Source organism: Dipodomys spectabilis, unplaced genomic scaffold (assembly GCF_019054845.1).
Source record: "Dipodomys spectabilis isolate Male_0828 unplaced genomic scaffold, ASM1905484v1 ptg000147l, whole genome shotgun sequence".
In the NCBI taxonomy this organism is placed as follows: domain Eukaryota; kingdom Metazoa; phylum Chordata; class Mammalia; order Rodentia; family Heteromyidae; genus Dipodomys; species Dipodomys spectabilis.
Genome location: NW_024870824.1, coordinates 4,602,209 through 4,620,339, shown reverse-complemented (window position 1 = coordinate 4,620,339; position 18,131 = coordinate 4,602,209). Strand labels below are relative to the sequence as shown.

At 38.3% G+C, this 18,131-nt stretch overlaps 1 protein-coding gene across 4 annotated transcripts in view; it reads left to right on the top strand.

Annotated features, from left to right (window-relative positions):
• Window positions 1–18,131, top strand: part of Epb41l4a (erythrocyte membrane protein band 4.1 like 4A) — a 238,135-nt gene that overhangs the window by 71,106 nt on the left and 148,898 nt on the right. For all 4 annotated transcript variants that reach the window (XM_042692096.1, XM_042692095.1, XM_042692094.1 and 1 more), the window contains one exon: window positions 16,309–16,413. In XM_042692096.1, the coding sequence (XP_042548030.1) occupies window positions 16,309–16,413 (105 nt within the window). The remainder of the gene's footprint in view (window positions 1–16,308; window positions 16,414–18,131) is intronic.

Here is an 18,131-nt window from a genome sequence, read left to right as displayed (position 1 = left end):
ATTTTTCCCATGGACTTTCTGTTCCAGCTCATTTCTGATTGCCCAGTGCCCCTCTGTCTAACTGCTTAGATCTGAGCATATCTTCTTCTGAGCTCTGATTTTTCTGTGTACATTGTTTCTTCTGTGATCCTGAGTCTTTTGGACTGTCTCCTACAAAGTGTCCTGACATAAACTAGCTGGTGATTAGGAGTTTCTAAGACATCTGTCCTGCTTCCAGGCAAGACTATAATCACTGACATTTCTATGATCTGAAATCCCTTTTTTCTTCCCCCTCCAAAGTCTTTCAGGGAACAAGTCACTTCCTTTCAGTCAGTGTTAAACACTGTAAGTGTCACCTCACATGCCTATGTGAGCCTAATCTCTTCAAAAATAGTAAGGTCATAAAGGTAAGTTACTGTTCAAGAGTGAGGGGATTAGGTATGGTAGCCTAAACCTAGAATCCTAATTTCTTGGGAGGTGGAGATTAGGGGATCAGGGTTTGAGGTTAGCCCAGGCATAAAGTTTGCCAGACTCCATTGTTAATCACTGCTGGTTGCCTGGACACGACTGTTGCATACCTATGTAAAGAAGTACAAATATGAAGAAAGAAGTCCAAGTCTTGAGTATGAGTGGAGGAGCAGGGTGTTTTGCACTCTGATTTCCCCATTGCTCTGTGAGTCACTGAGAGAAGAGATTAAAAAAAATAAACAAGCCATAGGGATTTCAGATCATAGAATATCAGTGTTTACAATCTTGTCTGGAAGCAGGACAGGTGGCTTAGAAACTCTTAATGAACTTAGAACTCAAAAATCCCCCAACAACAAATTTCAAAGAAACCAACCACCTGATTAGTAAGTGGGCTAAAGACTTAAAAGACTTCTCTGAAGAGGAAATAAGAATGGCCGGTAGACATAGGAAAAAATGCTCAACTTCTCTAGCCATAAAAGAAATGCAAATCAAAACTGATTCTACCTTACCCCAGTTAGAATGGCTATAATCAAGAAATCTAATAACAACAGATGCTGGAGGGGGTGTGGCCAAAAGGGAACCCTACTGCATTGTTGGTGGGAGTATAAACTTGTTCAACCACTGTGGAAAGCAGTATGGAGGTACCTCCAAAGACTCCACATAGGGGCTGGGAAGGTGGCTCAGTGGTAGAGCACTTGCCTTGCATGCATGAGGCCCTGGGTTCCATTCCTCAGCCCCACATAAGCAAAAAGAAAAAAGCCGGAAGGGGCACTGTGGCTCAAGTGGTAGAGCACTAGCCTTGAGCTGAAGAGCTGAGGGACAGCACCCAGGCCCAGAGTTCAGGCCCCAGGACTGGACCCCCCTCAAAAAAAAGACTCCACATAGAGCTACTCTATGACCCAGCAATCCCACTTTTGGGCATTTATCCAAATGATCACATACAAGGCCATACTAAAGTTACCAGCACAACTATGTTTATCGCAGCATTATTCACCATAGCTAAGATATGGAACCAACCCAAATGCCCCTCAGTAGATGAATGGATCAAGAAAATGTGGTATATATACACAATGGAATTCTATGCCTCCATCAGACAGAATGGCATCACCCCATTTGTTAGGAAATGGAAAGACTTGGAAAAAATTATATTAAATGAAGCAAGCCAGGCCCAAAAAACATAGGTCCCATGGTTTCCCTTAATTGCAATAATTAGTATATGTCTAGGACAAGCAAAAAAGGCCAAAAGTTAAGTACATACGATCATATAAGATGATGCTAAGGGCTGAGATGTTGCCTAGTGATAGAGTGCTTGCCTTGCATGCATGAAGCCCTGAGTTCGATTTCTCAGTACCACATAAACAGAAAAACAGAAGTGGTGCTGTGGCTTAGTGGTAGAATGCTAGCCCTGAGCAAAAGAAGCTCAGGGACAGTGCCCAGGCCCTGAGTTCAAGCCCAAGCACTGGCAAAAAAAAAAAAAGAGGAAGATGATGATGCTAAGGGAAATGAGCCCTAAGATAGGGATACAAGAGCAGCTAACAAGCTCTCTGAGTCATTTTTCTCCCTGTGACTGACTGGGAGCACTTGCTAATATTGATCAGGCAGTTGGATAGTCTGTTGATGGTGAGGAGCTAAAATTTCAGTCTTCCTTCACAGCCTGGGTGTCTGGGCAGGGAATCCAAAAGGATGGGCTCAGAAGGGTCCCATTTCTCTATTTTCCTGATCTCTTGATCTGGGTCACTGATCTGGGTCTCTCTAGAAAGGTAATTAGCCTTTTATGGTGTCTCAGGACTCTGCAACACCAAGGAGAAAGCAGCCAGTTCTTTTAATAGCTAGTCTGGAACTGATAGCTTGGCATCACTTGTGAAGTACCATAGGGATGAGAACAGTCATAGGGTAGCCCAGAATCAAGGAAAAGGTAATTAATTAGCTTTTGATGAGAAGAGAGTAAAAAAATTTTCAGCAATCTTTATTGCACTATAGCTTGAAAAATACAAATAGAAGATGAATAGATTTTTTAAGCTTTCTCCTAAACCTTCTCTATACAATAACATTTGTTTTACTATGAATTCATACTTATTAATATTAAATATAGGAGATTTAAAGATTGTGAAATATAATCTTTTCATTATTCAACTTGGAGTTCAAATGACCGTATCTTATGTGAGGGAATGTGTTTATAAAACATAGATCTGTGGCTTAAAATGTGAGTTCCTGTTCTGTAAGGCTTATGAATGTAGAGAAAGAATCATCTGAATGTCCTAGATAAAGCAAGGTTATTAATGAGTTCCCAAAAATTTTATCAGAAGGATATATAATTTATTTTCTTTTTCTTAAAAAAGTATTAAAGTTAAACTATAGATTATTTGGGGCTTTAACATTTTTCCATGAATATTCTTTCTTGTTCTGAAATCCAGTCCAGGATATCATAGCACATTTGGAAATATGATGATGATTTCTGTATGTGCGTGCGTGTGTGTGCGTGCACGCATGCATGAGCATGCGCACGCACGCACATGCTTGCATGCCAGTACTAGGGCTTGAACTCAGGGCTTTGAACTCTTGTTGGGCTCTTTTTGCTCATGGCTAGTACTCTACCACTTGACTCACATCTCTACTTCCTGCTTTTTGCTGGTTAAGTGGAGGTAAAAGTCTTGTGAATTTGTCTTCCCAATCTGGCTTTGAACATTTATTTTCAGATCTCAGTCTTTCCAGTAGTTAGGATTATAGTGGTGAGCAACTAGTGCATGGCAGAAAGATTAATTGTAATATTCACAAACTTGAAATATTTTGAGGATGTCCAAGACATAGAGGAAAAATTGACTATATTTTAACTATATTTATAGGGATTTAATTTATTTAATGCAAATTTGATGGAACAAAAATTTTAGACTCTTGAAAATAACTAATAGGAATTCTTACTTCTGTCAAAGCAAAAATTTTAGACTCTTGAAAATAACTAATAGGAGGATTCTGATTTCTGTCAAAGAATGATAGTATCTGTTATTTCACGTCTAAGATTCCTTTCAATTGCTTTTATTTTCCATTTTATTTCCATTTTATTAGTTCCATTTTATTATTGATGACATTTTCATGACGTCTTGTTTATCTTAAAATGATTTGTTAAAAAAAAAAAACACAACTGGTAGAGGAAAATGCTTGTGTTATTGGTAACTATTCTATATTAGTTCTGTTCCTAGGGCATTAGCTGGCCCTGGTCTCAGTGTCCTCATTTTTTATGAGAATCCTGGCTGAAAAGTTTCTCCAGACATAAAGCAATCAAGGACAATGCCTATTTTGAAATATGTGACACCAAGAATATACTTATATCTTTAGTATAGTGGAATAATCTCAGGCTTTGTGGTTTTAAGACCTTAAATAATTTTTGCTTATGTGAAATATCTTTATGATATTACTATTATAAATTTAAACTAAGCAATTAAAAACAATTTATTAAATAAAACCCACTATGAAGAATTACATATCAAAATATTTTTTAATGAAAATAGCTATGGGTGAACAAATGCAGCAGTGGTATTCACTAGACACTATGTTGAGAATGAACTATACAACTTGTGGGTGTGGGTCAGGAGAGAAAAACTGGGAAGAATGACCTTGTCCAAAAAGAAATATACTTGCCTCATGCCAGTGGCTCATGCCTTTAATCCTAGCTACTCAGGAGGCTGAGATCTGAGGATCACAGATTGAAACCAGCTCAGGCAGGAAAGTCTGTGAGACTCTTCAATTAACCACCAGAAAATCGGAAGTAGAGCTGTGCTCAAAGGGTTAGATCACTAGCCTTAAGTGAAAAAGCTTAGGAACAGTGCTCAGGCCCTTAGTTCAAGCCCCATGACTGACAAAACAACAACAACAAAATCCTGACTTATATAACTGTAACCCCTCTGTACACTACCTTTATAATAGCAATAAAAAAGCTGTTATAGTCCAAAGCAAAACAATTTTGGTGCAACAACTGGCATTGTTTCTAAATTTCTGCAAATATTTTAATTGTAGGTGATTTAATAGTGTAAGGTATATTAAATAGGTAGGTTTCATTAGGTAGCTGAGGAAGAGAACACCACTCGCTATTCAGGCAGGAAAAGAAGTTTCTTTACCCAACTGTTGCCCCTGTCATGCACGGTGGAGAGGCATGGCTGGAAAAGGAAAAAAAAGGGATGACCCACCCCTGGGCCAGAACTTATCTAGGCCAAGGGCAGGAAGAGGTGTGGCCACACTGGATCTGGATATAACCTCAGGGTCTGGGACCCTCCTAAGGTCAGATTTGAGGTATGTGACCTAGCAGGAGGGGAAGGTGACTGCTTCCAGGTCTGCCAGTTACCTAGGTAACAGATACTGGGTGGAAACTTAGCCAACAGGGAGGGAGGTGTTCCTGTTCAGACCTTACAAATAGAAGGTTAGCTCTATTCTGTTTTCTGTTTGATATATTACCTGTTGTGATATATTGTAGTAACTTGGTGGACAACTTTGTACTTGTAAGAGAAAGAGAGTAAAGTGATAAATAACTAATAATACCAGAAATACTGTTCACACTTCATGGTCTCCATGTCTTATTCCATGCTTCAGTTCTCAAAGCACGTCATAGAATAAGCTGAGGCTTTTAGTCCCATACATCTGGGTTGGAATCCTACCTACCCTGCTTCTTTCTGTGTTGCTGTAGCTGTAGTCCTTATGTTCTCTCCACCTGTGTAAATTTATATATTTGTAAAATAGAAATAAAAATGTCAAATTTGCATGGTTTTTGTGGAGATTAAGTGCAATGAACTATATGGAAGCATTTAGTATACCTCTTTAAATATGAATAATCAACATGATACATTTGGCATTTGTTCTGTCTTTGTTTTGTTGTACTATTACAAAGAAGATGAGTAGGTGGATGGAAACCTAAAAATAGAATGGGCTTGGAGAGATAAGGCTAAAGTAGATTGTCAACAAAGATGGCATCCTACAGTTATTCCACTCATTCACTATAGGTTCATGGCCTCTGTTTCTCTTTCACCTGGGCTGACCTTGTGGCTTATTTTTTTTTAATCAGTAGAGCATAACAAAGCTCTATTGGTTATAAAACAAAACAAAACAACAACAAAAACAAGGCTGCAGAGCCTCTTGCCCTTGCTCTCTGAGTGCTCAGTCAATGTGGGATGAAGTCACTTGGAGAGAGTACCCTTATAGGGTGAGAGACATTGAAGGGAAGGAAGGAGGAAGCCCAGCCATTCTAGCCATTCCACCACCCACCCAGGCAATGTGAATGAAGTCATATTGGATTCTCCAGACCAGGTAAACCTTTCCATCCACACAAGGTTCAGCAAACACCAGCTGTCTTTTTTTTTGGTCGGTTGTGGGGCCTGAACTCTGGGCCTTGGGCATTGTCCCTCAGCTCTTCAGCTCAAGGCTAGTGCGCTACCACTTGAGCCACAGCGCCACTTCCCGGCTTTTTTTTTCTTTTTGCTTATGTGGTGCTGAGGAATTGAACCCAGGGCCTCATGCATGCAAGGCAAGCGCTCTACCACTGAGCCACCTTCCCAGCCCCACCCAGCCTGTTTTTGAACTCTGACCAAATATTTAGAATCATAAGTAAATTAATGTTGCTTAAACCAGTAAGTTTTGAGGTTGTTACATTGCAATAAAAAGCAATTTTTAAAAAAAACCAACACCTTGAGATCTGAGAAAGTTTATCACAAGTTGATCAATGTGAGCAAATTCAGTATATAAAAAATATGAAAAAATATGAATAGTACTTTGCAAAAAATAAACACACTTTTTAGTTTAATGATCAAGTGAGGGTTTTCTCTACAAATGAGAGTGAGTGTAACTCTCTTTATGGAAAGCCATTAGTGCATACTGTTGCATGCCAGGGAAGGAAGTATCATTGGTGTCAGAGGAACACCTCCCCATGTCCCTACTTTACCTTATCCTGAAGGGCCTAAGCCAAACAATTTAACATGAGTTATGTTTTCTTAGAGAACTCGGACTCTCTAATGTTCAAAGCACTAAATAAAGCTTGAGTGGATATTTTAAGGGCATGAGTGGAAAGTTTTTGCAGAATTTATATTCCTTTTGTGAAGAAATAAGCTACTTGCTTCAGATGTAATAGTTTCATTCTCTGCAGTTAGCAAAAACCTGCCTTTCAGGTTTGTAATGTCATGTTAATTTGCAAAGGTGTTATTATTCACTTGAGTATTCCTTGTTCCGGTTGAAAGACCTACTGGTGGTATTTCCAAACAAATATATCCTACTTAGGAGTCTTTCTGTAAGACTGTAAGTCTCTAGTAGCCCAGTTCTTTGAAGAATCTCACTGATATGAAAGCAATCTGTTGCCACTTATCTAGCTACATGGTATATAATTCAAATTCCAGAATTATGTCATACGCAGTTATTTACTCTCACTTGAAAAGTAAATTAGTATGATGAAGCATTTAAATGAAGATTTTTTCTACACAGATGCTTCATTTTGATTTATTTATTTTCTTCTTAATCATCTCATCTCCAGTCTTTGTTTATTGCATACAGAAAGTTGTACCTTTCTACAAAATGTTATGTGTAAAATTTATTATCGGGCTCCTTTATTTTTTAGTATCTAACATGTTTTAAATGTGATACTTATTCCTAATACTACTTTGAGAATATTTTGACATGTAGAAATTATGTATTGTTGAAACACAGATTAATTTTAAAATTAAAGGGAATTGAATAGTTCTGGATGAGCTGATATAACAGGAAAAATGAAAGGTCCTGTTTTCTCTTTACTTTCATAGTATGGTCAAGAAAAGTAGAAATGTTCTTAAGAGACAAGAAGAGAGGTTTAAGGTTTTAGTGTTGCATCAAAATTCAATTGTTCATTGGCCCTTAATTATTAATGTAGTGAACATTTAGGGAAATCTTTCAAGAGTGTAAATTATTGGATTATTCAGAGAATAAATGGAATGTAATAATACCTATTTTCAGAGTGTCTAAGCAACAGAAAAGTTAAGAGAAGCATTACATAGTTTTAGGAAAACTAACATAGATTCAGTCTCAGAGACAGGCAAAAATATGAAACTTTGTAGGTTCGGAGAACCCAATATGACCTCATTCATGTCACCTTGGATGGGTGGAATGGTTGACCTGGCTGTATCTTCCACTTTTTTTCCTTCCTTCCCCTTCTTTCTTCCCTCCCTAACTCCCTTCCTCCCTCCCGCCCTCTCTCCCTCCATTTCTTCACAGTCTCTCATGCTGTAAGGCTCCCCTGAATGTCCCACAGTGACTGATGCTCAGAGAGCAAGGGCAGAGGCTGTGCAGCATCATTCTTGCTATGCTTTATTGATTAAAACAAGACCTAAGGTCAGCCCAGGCGGGAAGGGAAGGGTCACAACGTCATCTCTGGTGGCAGAGACGGTCACAATGAAGGTGAGAGGATAAGGCAGGTTTCTTGCAGAAGGTGGCCTTTGAACTGGATCTTGAAGTTAAATGGATTCTGATCAAGACAGAGCAAGGAAGCTCTGCAGATGAAGGGAACCATAACTATCCAGCCAAAACCCAAGGGAGATCTATCTCATGGAAGTTGAAACAGGAAGAATTTGTTTCTTAGCTCATTGTCTCACGTCTTATTAGTGGAAATCTACAATCTGAGACAAAATTTTAATTTCATCTAGTTCAGAAAATCCATGGGTATGTTGCTAAGTGCTGTGGTTGTAGTTATAGCTTGTTTTGTAGCTACTTAGGGAATTTCTCATTTTGGTGTTTCTTCTAGAAATAGTAAGAAAAACTTGGAATGGTACTCAATACTATCACATTCATGTCTTTTTGTTTGCCAAGGACTGAAAGAAGAATCAAGTTTTCCTTAAAATTTAAATGAAACTATCTGACTTAGAAATGAAGCCCTTTTAGGGTTAAGTTCTCCTTTTAGGGTTAATCTCCACATTGGTATATATGGGCTGTGATAGTTAGGTCTGCTACTCAAGAGCTTCAGGAAGATTTCAAGTTAAAAAGTCCTGACAGGGCTGAGGAGATGGCTCAGTGGTAGAGCGCTTGCCTTGCATGTCTGAGGCCCTGGGTTCGATTCCTCAGCACCACATAAGCAGAAAAAAAAAAGCCGGAAGTGGCGCTGTGGCTCAAGTGGTAGAGTGCTAGCCTTGAGCTGAAGAGCTGAGGGACAGCACCCAGGCCCAGAGTTCAGGCCCCATGACTGGACCCAAAAAAAAAAAAAGTCCTGACAAAAGGGGAGGATTTAATAAATCCTTAGAGGGTGAGGATTGCATAAACATGGTCCATATATTAACATTAATCTTGTGTATTTCCTTTCTCTTTTTTAAATTTATTTTTTTGTGCCAATTCTGGGGTTTGAACTCATGCTTGTTAGACAGGTTCTCTACTACTGACAGAGCTATGCCTTCAGCCATATTTCTTTGTTTGAACAGCTTCATAGAGAAACGACTTCCACAAAACAACAGCCTCTATGGGCAAAACAAGGTAGTAACATATTTCTACTGGAGTATTTTTTCTTTTTGAAAATACTTTTATACAAGCCATACATATGCCTGGTAGCAAGTCAGAAGTCCTTCTGATGAAAATGAAGTTTTTCCTTGCCTACTTTTCAGAGGCCACTATTAGAAATAGTGAAACTACTATGTATTCCCAGGCTTCTCTAGGGTTCCCATAGGCATTCAAAGCATCCCCTATCACAGTTGTCCTTTGCACTAGATTCTGGATGCATTGTCCTCTTTTCTAGAATCTGTTTGTGTAAAAATCTTATGAATAGGAATAACTTGCTATCATGTAATAAGCACATAATAAAAAGTGAAGTCATAAATTTGTTTCATAATATTCTCCAAGATGATATTTGTCCTTTATTTCAGGAGATAAATGGCCTCATACACTTTAGTTCCTACTTTGCCTCTCATGTTAATTCTCCATTAATTCTCATGTTGATTCTTTATTAATTCTTAATTTCTTTTTCAAAGGGGATTTCTTATAGCCATGAAGACTTAAACTGAAAAATACAGATCACAGAATTTGAAAATACAGATCCATGGGAAGAATGAGATATTTCTTAAGACTAGGAATCATAATAATGGAATACAAATTTGGAGTTAGAGTTCAGAAGAGGTTAGTTTATGTTAGACTGGCAGATAGTGAACTAGTGATATACATTCTACCACAGTAGCAAATTCTCCATTGGCATCCATACTTTCAGAGCTTTGTTATATTACAATAAGACAGATGAGAAGTTAAGAGGTTTTCACATATATTTTCATTTGAAGTGGTAAAAGAAATACAGGTTTTCTTTGCTCACTTGGCTCTGCTCCCGGTGTATAGACACACCCATGCTTAGAGAATGCTGAAGAAAGAATCATGAGACATCATGTTTTTCCTTAGGTCAGTGCTGGATTCATTGCATAATACTTGATATTTTCCTGTGGTTTCTTTGCAAAGGACAACAAAACATGCCAAAGGGTAATATTTGTAAAGTATTTTCAGCACCAGATTCTATATAAATGCAAAACTCTCATAGAGAATTGATATATGATATGTTCTGGTATTTTTGGAATGATAGTTTTGGAAAGGAGTGATTTCCTCCCTTGCATAAAATTTTTGCATTTTCCATGTACTTTATAAACTAGTGAGGGGCTGGGAAAGTGGCTCAGTGGGTAGAGTGCTTGCCTTGCATGCATGAGGCCCTGAGTTCGATTCCTCAGCACCACATAAGCAGAAAAAAAAAAGCCGGAAGTGGCGCTGTGGCTCAAGTGGTAGAGTGCTAGCCTTGAGCTGAAGAGCTGAGGGACAGTGCCCAGGCCCAGAGTTCAGGCCCCACGACCGGATCCCCCCCAAAAAATAAAATAAAATAAACTAGTGAGCCAATTTTCTAAGCTTGTTTTTTAAATATTCCTCATAAGTAGAGTATTAGATCCTTTTCACGCCTTGTAGGTAGATTATTTGTATGACATAGGACATATGACATATGTGGGCCTAGGAACATAAAAATAGTGTTTATTAAAAAGACTTGAATTACATGTTTTTCAAAGTTCTCTATACCAATTTCATGTGTATCTCTTTCTTCATTTACTCATGAGGAAAGCTTTAAATAGAAGAATTTGGTAGAGTTATATGGCTATACCTGCTTTAGTTATTACATATTCAGTCTGTGATTAGAAGGGAGAAAGAATCTATAGGAGAGATGAGATTAAGATAGAAAATGAACCTGATAGTCTGTCCTTCCAGAAATAGTTTGAAGTAATGGCAAAGGTGTGTGCTCATTTTCCATAGCTTCTTGGGGAAAAGAAATTGACCTTAGTCAGCCAAAAATTATTTTTTCTAATTTCTGAAAAATCATTGGAAAACAATAGAAAGAGAAAAAAAATCATTGCCCAACATACGACAAAACGTTGGAAGGAGGTAGTATTGGATTAAGGCACCATCAAAGCTCTGTGGTTGTGGATATATAACAGCAGGAAAAGCCTGGGCACCCATCATGCTGATACCTATAAAGCCAATGAGATACTCAGTGACTTTCTAGGGATTCTTACTGTAATGACACTAGCTAGAATCAGCTTTAAGAACTCTACATATGCACTTAATATTAGGATCAGTTGTTTGTCTTCAAGATGACAACTTCAGCCCATTTAAAAAATCCTCTTATTCAGGATTTTCCTTTGGGACATTGGGATGGCTCTTGCGCCCAAAATCATGGTTCTTATACAACAAGGGAAGCAGGTGCTGGATTGTCTGGCTGTTCCTATTCACCACTCAAGAGTGCTGAAAAATCTGGCTCAATGATCCTGCGCAACACAGTTGATTCTGTAACTAGATTCCTCTGCTGCTTAGGTGCCTCTTGCCATAGGTAAATTTTAAACTCATCTTTGCGCCACTGGTCCAGAAGTTAAGCCCATGGCTGAAAACCAGGTCATGTGCCTGTAGCATGTCTGGCAGTGATTGGGGACTCTGGTTCCTGTCTCAATCAAGACTCATGTAGTGGAGAATTCTTTCCAAATACCCCAAACAAAAGAACTAAAATAGAAACATCTCTATTAAGAATGTTTCAGGTCAAAATCTCTTACTGTAACCCACAGATGAAAAGACAAAAATTGTATACTTGTGTCAGACTTCTAAAAAACACTCAGCAGAATGATTATCCATTCTTGATTACAAACCGACACAAAAGACAGAAAAAGCAGAATAGGAAGGGCCTTTTATTTGATAGAGAATATATAAAGCAATAGACATCATACTTGGTGAAAGTTTACAAGGAGAGAAGGATGTACGCCTTCACAGCTATCAATGACTCTTTGAGATCCTAGCCAATGCAGTAATATGCAGAGGTTGTCTTGTAAAGGAAGGGCCAGAACTCTTACAGAAAATGTGGTTATATGGAAACACTGTATAGACTGGTTTAATTAATGAGATTAACAAGCTGTTTGGAAATAAGACTAATGTGTTTTTATATTATATTAGCAATAGACAGACACTGTAATATCAATAAAACTACAAAATACCTAAGACTGAAGTCTGTATTAGTGTCCATTGTCCCAGAAGTAATTACCACATACACAGTGGCTTAAGCATTTACTCTCTCCAGGTTTCATAGCCAGAAGTCCAGAATAACATGGCTGGATCCTCCTCCCTCCCCCTTCTTCCTGGACTGGCTTTGAACCAAGATCCTCAGCTCTCAGCCTCCTGAGTAGCTAGGATTACAGGCGTGCCACCAGCGCCCAGCTTGCTTGCTTGCTTGCTTGCTTGCTTGCTTTCTTCCTTCCTTCCTTCCTTCCTTTTCTTCCTTCCTTCCTTCCTTCCTTCCTCCTTCCTTCCTTCCTTCCTTCCTTCCTTCCTTTCTTTCTTTCTTTCTTTCTTTCTTTCTTTCTTTCTTTCTTTCTTTCTTTCTTTCTTTCTTTCTTTCTTTCTTTCTTTCTTTCTTTCTTTCTCTCTCTTTCTCTCTTTCTTTCTCTTTCTCTTTCTTCTTTCTTTCTTTTTCTTTCTTTTCTTTCTTTCTTTCTTTCTTTCTTTCTTTCTTTCTTTCTTTCTTTCTTTCTTTCTTTCTTTCTTTCTTTCTTTCTTTCTTTTCTTTCTCTCCCTCTTTCTCTCTTTCTTTCTCCTTCCTTCCTTCCTTCCTTCCTTCCTTCCTTCCTCCCTCCCTCCCTCCCTCCCCTCCCCTCCCTCCTTTCCCCCTTCCCTCCCTCCCTCCCTCCTCTCCCCTCCCTCCCTTCCCCCCTTTCCCCCCCTCCCTCCCTCCCTTCCTTCCTTCTCTTCCTTCCTTCCTTCCTTTCCTTCCTTCGTCGTGGGGCTTGAACTGTGGGCCTCGCTCTGTTTCTGAGCTCTTACAGCTCAAGGCGAGCTTTCTACCACTTGAGCCACAGCACCATTTCCCTAGGTTCTCTTCTTAGGGAGGGACCATCTAAGTTAAGATGCAAATTTACTTGTCTCTTATCTGACCAGTCTGGGGAAAAATATCTGCTCCCAATCTTTTTCAGGTGGTTAGCATAATCCTATTTTTGTGATCTGGGACTGAATTTTCTTTTCCTCTCTGGCTGTCAGCTGTGCTCACATTGCTGCTTGCCTTGTCTGGCTGCTCACATGGCTTTTCAGATGATCCCTCCTTCTTTCCAGTGGCATGGACATGTGGAAAACTTCTTAAGCTTTAAATGTCTTTGATTTTTTTTCCTATCTAACTATTCTACTGTAGAAAATGCTTTGAGTTTTGGAGCCCTTGTGATTTGATTAGGCTTATTCTGATAACCTTCCTATCATAAGGTCATTGTGCCATCTAACATAATACTACCACTGGGGTGATATTTCATCATAGCCACAGGTTCCAGAGATGATAACTGGACGGCTTTAGTCAAGAAAGGGAATTTTATAAATTTTGCCTGTTATAAAATCTAATTGGAATTTGAAAAGAGCTACATAAAAAAGCATAAAATTCCCTTGGAACATAGAAGAAAAAGCTGCATAGATTTTACTTGGTAAATATTGTAGTGTTCCCATCCCCTACTAGTCATCCCATCTGCCAATCTAATTAAATTCCAAATTCCCAGTAGAACTGTTTATTAAACTGGCAAGCTGTCTCTAAAAGTTTCTTTGAGAAAAATGTCTAAGAACTGACAAATATAATTGTGAAAATTGTTATTAAACACAAAATATTGAAGTAAATTTATTAAAATATGGGGGGTAAATTGGGTAATTAGTAAATAATAAAGTTGTTTGAACCAAACAGAAATGATGGTCTTGTCAGGAAATGGTGGCACAGTTTTGTATCCATAAGGAAATAAAGTTAGGCCTTTATCCCAAACACGAAAATACTTTCTAAATGAAGTGCAGTTAAATATACTAAACAAAATTGTGTAAGTTATCAAAAGAGGCAGGAGCATTTGCTCATAAACTTTGGGTTAGGGAATGCTTAGGTCATGCAGTTAAAGCTAGTAAGCACATAAAAGAGCATTGCTTTTGTTATAGTTAAGAAAATAAAAAAATAAAATAGTCCCCTTCCCCTTTGTCCCTCAGTCCAAGTGTTTCTTTGCCAGGGACAGGAGGATGTAGTCCTGTGAATGAATTGTGATGGTCCTTTTGGCAGTGCCCAGTGTAATTTTAAGCACGTGTTCTTCCAGTGAGTGACTTCATACCCATATTTTTACCTCGGAGAAATACACAGGGACAGAGCACAAAGAGACATTGACTACTATGTTGAAAATGTACTATACAACTTGTTGGTGGGGATGGGAGGAAAAACTGAGGGAAAGTGAGGGAAGGGGTGACATTGTCCAAAAGGAAAAGGACTCTTTATCTGATTTATGTAACTGTAACCCCTCTGTACATCACCTTTATCATGACAATAAAAATAATTTAAAAAAGAGACATTGACTGGATGAGACTTTTGTAACTATAGCAGAAAATATCCAGTCCACCATGGAAGGCCTTTTTTGCTTTTCAGTAAGTTGTTAAGCAATCTTTTTTTTTTTTTTTTGGTCATGGGGCTTGAACTCTGGGCTTGGGCACTGCCCCTCAGCATTTCAGCTCAAGGCTCTACCACTTGAGCCACAGTGCCACTTCCAGCTTTTTCTGTTTATGTGGTGCTGCGGAATGGAACCTAGGGCCTTATGCATGCAAGGTAAGCACTCTACCACTGAGCCACCTTCCCAGCCCATGTTCAGAAATCTTGAAAAGGGAATTAAATTTAATCATGACTTTAAGGAAAAGAAAATACTTATGGGATTTGTAACAAAACTATCTTTTGCAGGTGTGATCATCTATCATTGTGTATCAACCATTTTATAATACATTTAATTAAAGCATTTCCCTTAGGTTAACAATCTATTTTCTATAAGCAGTGTAGTACGGAGTGTTCCCCTATATATGTAAGCATGTAATAATGGTAGTTCTGTATGGAAAGATACAATGGAACAAAAGCCTTTGTTGTTTTGCTACAATGCATGACTTGGGGACTTGTGCTACCTGTTTACAGCTGACAGTAATGGGAAAAAAGAAAGGGAAGGTCTGATTTGTTCTGTAGTTACACTATTGAAATGTATCACTTTCAAGGTCAGTTTGGTATGTACTTTAAGTACAAACTTGTAGATACATACTTGACTGTTGCTTATATGTGGGAATAATTATTGCTTAAGATATCATATGATAAAAAATATTTTTTCCTATATGGTTGTGGGATCATCCCAGAGTTGTGAGTATGCATGAGTCTTTTCCCTCCCACCTTCCCTTCCTCTCTCTCTTTTTTTCTCATTCTTTTTTTTTTTCTTGGCAATCATGGGGCTTGAACTCTGGGCCTGGGTGCTCGCTGTCCCTCAGCTCTTCAGCTCAAGACTAGGCTCTACTACTTGAGCCACAGCACCACTTCCGGTTTTCTGGTGGTTTATTAAAGCTAAGAGTCTCACAGACTTTCCTGCCGGGCTCGGCTTTGAACCTCGATCCTTAGATCTCAGCCTTGTGAGTAGCTAGGATTATAGGCGTGAGCCACCGAGCCCGGCCTCATTCTTTTGACAGTACCTAGGCTTGAACTCAGGGTGTCAAGATAACTCAGTTTGCTTGCTCATGACTATTGCTCTGCCACTTGAGCCATGCCTTCAGCCCAGCTTTTTGCTGATTGAGATAGATTTTTCTGCACAGCTGGCTTCAAACCTTGATCCTCCAGGTTTGGTCTTTTGAGTAGCTAGCTAGGATTGCAGGTACCAGCTATTGGGACCCATCTGCAAGAGTCTTAAGGAATTGTGTACATAGTGAGAAAGGGGAGAAAAGAGATTGACTTTTTAAATAGATGTCAGCTTTTTGTTTGTGTCTCTATTTAGGTGAAAGAGATCTAGTGAAATATCCGTACAAGGGCTTTTCAGAACATAAACGGAAGCAGTCTAATCTATGCATTTATTATTTGAGAAAATTAAAAGCTTTGTCTAGTATTCTTTAAATTTTGTATATATTCTATGTTAGATACTTCTAAGAATAATGTTATAGATGAAAATTGCTTTCTAAAATGGAAAAACTGTGGGACTTTTAACAACAGCAGTATTTGATTAATTTGGTAGATATTCTTCATATAAAAGGATTATCTCTATTTGAAGAAGAATTCTGTCCTGAAGATAATACGTAATCCCTTAAGAAAAGAAGCTTACATTAACACTCACTGTAATTTAAGATTATTTTGCTAAAGCAATTTCTTTAATACTCTTTGCTTTAAACCACATTTGTCTTTGGAACTGAGGCAAAAACCTACAGAGAATACCATGGTAAAATAAAATTCTGTCCATTGTGAGAGAAACTAATAAAACACAAGCCCTGTGATGTGGCTCCCTGAGAAAGACAAGACACTTGTTAAATTAAAAAACAACAACAACAACAACAACAACCAACAACTGTGAATTATTTTTGCAGAAGTCAACGAAAGGTTCTGTTGTCCTTGACCATGTATTCCGTCACATAAATCTCATGGAGATAGATTATTTTGGGCTGCGTTACTGTGACAGAAGCCATCAGACGGTGAGTCCAGTGATTTTATATTACATTTTTCTGGTTATAAATTTCTCTCTTTATCTCTGGGCTTTCTGGATGTGGTTCTAGGTAGTTAGATTCTTTATAACTGAAAATGACTAAAAACCTCAAACCTCTTTTTTGTGTTCTATTTTTCGCCTTCCCTCCTGCTTACAAGTCTGTAGAGTTGATGGATTCACAGTTTCTTGTATGATGTCCCCTTTGTAGAAGGTATCTAGCTTCTATTTTTGTAAATGACTTTCCATTTGTGATGTTAGGAGGACTGAATATGTTGCCAAATGTGTCAAGAAGAAGGTGGTTAGACATTACCTTTTTGTTGTTATTGTTGATGGTGGTCATGGGGCTTGAACTCAGGGCCTGGGTGCTGTCTTTGAGCTTTTGTGCTCAAGGCTAGTACTCTACTACTTTGTGCCATAGCTCTACTTCTGGATTTTTGGTGGTTAACTGGAGGTAAGAGTCTCATGGACTTTCTTGCCCGGTTTGGCTTTAAACTGTGATCCTCAGATCTCAGCCTCCTGAGTACTAGGCGTGTGCCACCAGCACCTGGCTACCTGATTACCTTTAAGACAGAAAATGGTTAAAAAAGAAATAAGTATAAAGTAAAAAAAAAATAAAGCCATCACCTAAGTTTAAAAAATAGTTTGAGCTCTTAAAAATAAAAACAAGTAGGAGTTTTTGTTCCTGAGCCTGATGGAAGGAGTGGAGCACAGGTGATCTTTGGGTTCTGACATTAGTTGTTTATAGGGTGTCTTGAAAATCTTTCTATCTGTTCTAATGGTAGAGATACTAAAAAATTCATAATACTTAAAAGACTTGGGGGCTGATGATTTTGAGGAATGGAAAGGACATTTTTTAATGAGACTTTTGATTTAGCCTGAGAAATCCCTTAACCTCAGACATTCACAGCCTTATCATACAAAATACTCCTATATTTACCTTAGAAATACCATATTTTAAGGTAATACCTTTAGCCTTTTATTTTTTTATTCTGTGCAGCTGCTGTTGAAATACATATTTCCTCTTCTTCCTTCATCAGTGCTTATATCCTCTGGGTCATCTGAGGTGTGTTCAGTGAGAAATATATTTTCTGAGTGGTGTCTTTGTGCTTTGACCTAAGACATGTCCTAAGATGAGAAGAGGCAGGAAAGAAGAAAGTTGTTGATAGTGTACTTATGATTTTTCTTGAGCTAGCTCTATAACGTTATCTCCCAGGAAGATTTCACCAGAAAACAAATGAAAAAGTAAAAATTGGGAGTATTAGGTAGTGCTTCCATAGACAGAAATAGTCATGAATGCACATTTCAAAGAAAAGGAACAGATACATATTGACAAGTTGATTGAATTCTATCACATGTAGGTCTCAGGCCACTATAGCATAACTATAAATACATACTGAAAGATTAAATTGAAGGTTCTAGTAGATACCTTAAATTACACTCATTTTATAAATAATACTTATCCTAGCAGAGAAAAATACAGTTTCTTGATCTTATCCAGTTTGCCAAATTTTCCTGGAAAGATTTAGCAGTGAAAACACAAGTGTCCTTGTATGTGAAAGGGGAAGTCTGGAGAGTCAGAAAATGTGACAGTGGAAGAAGAGGTTAAAGTGGTGCAATTACTGCAAGAAGGCCTTTGAGCCAAGGAATGAAGGCAGCTCTCTGGAAACTGGAAAGAGCAAGGGAATTGATTTTCCCCAGATCCTTTAG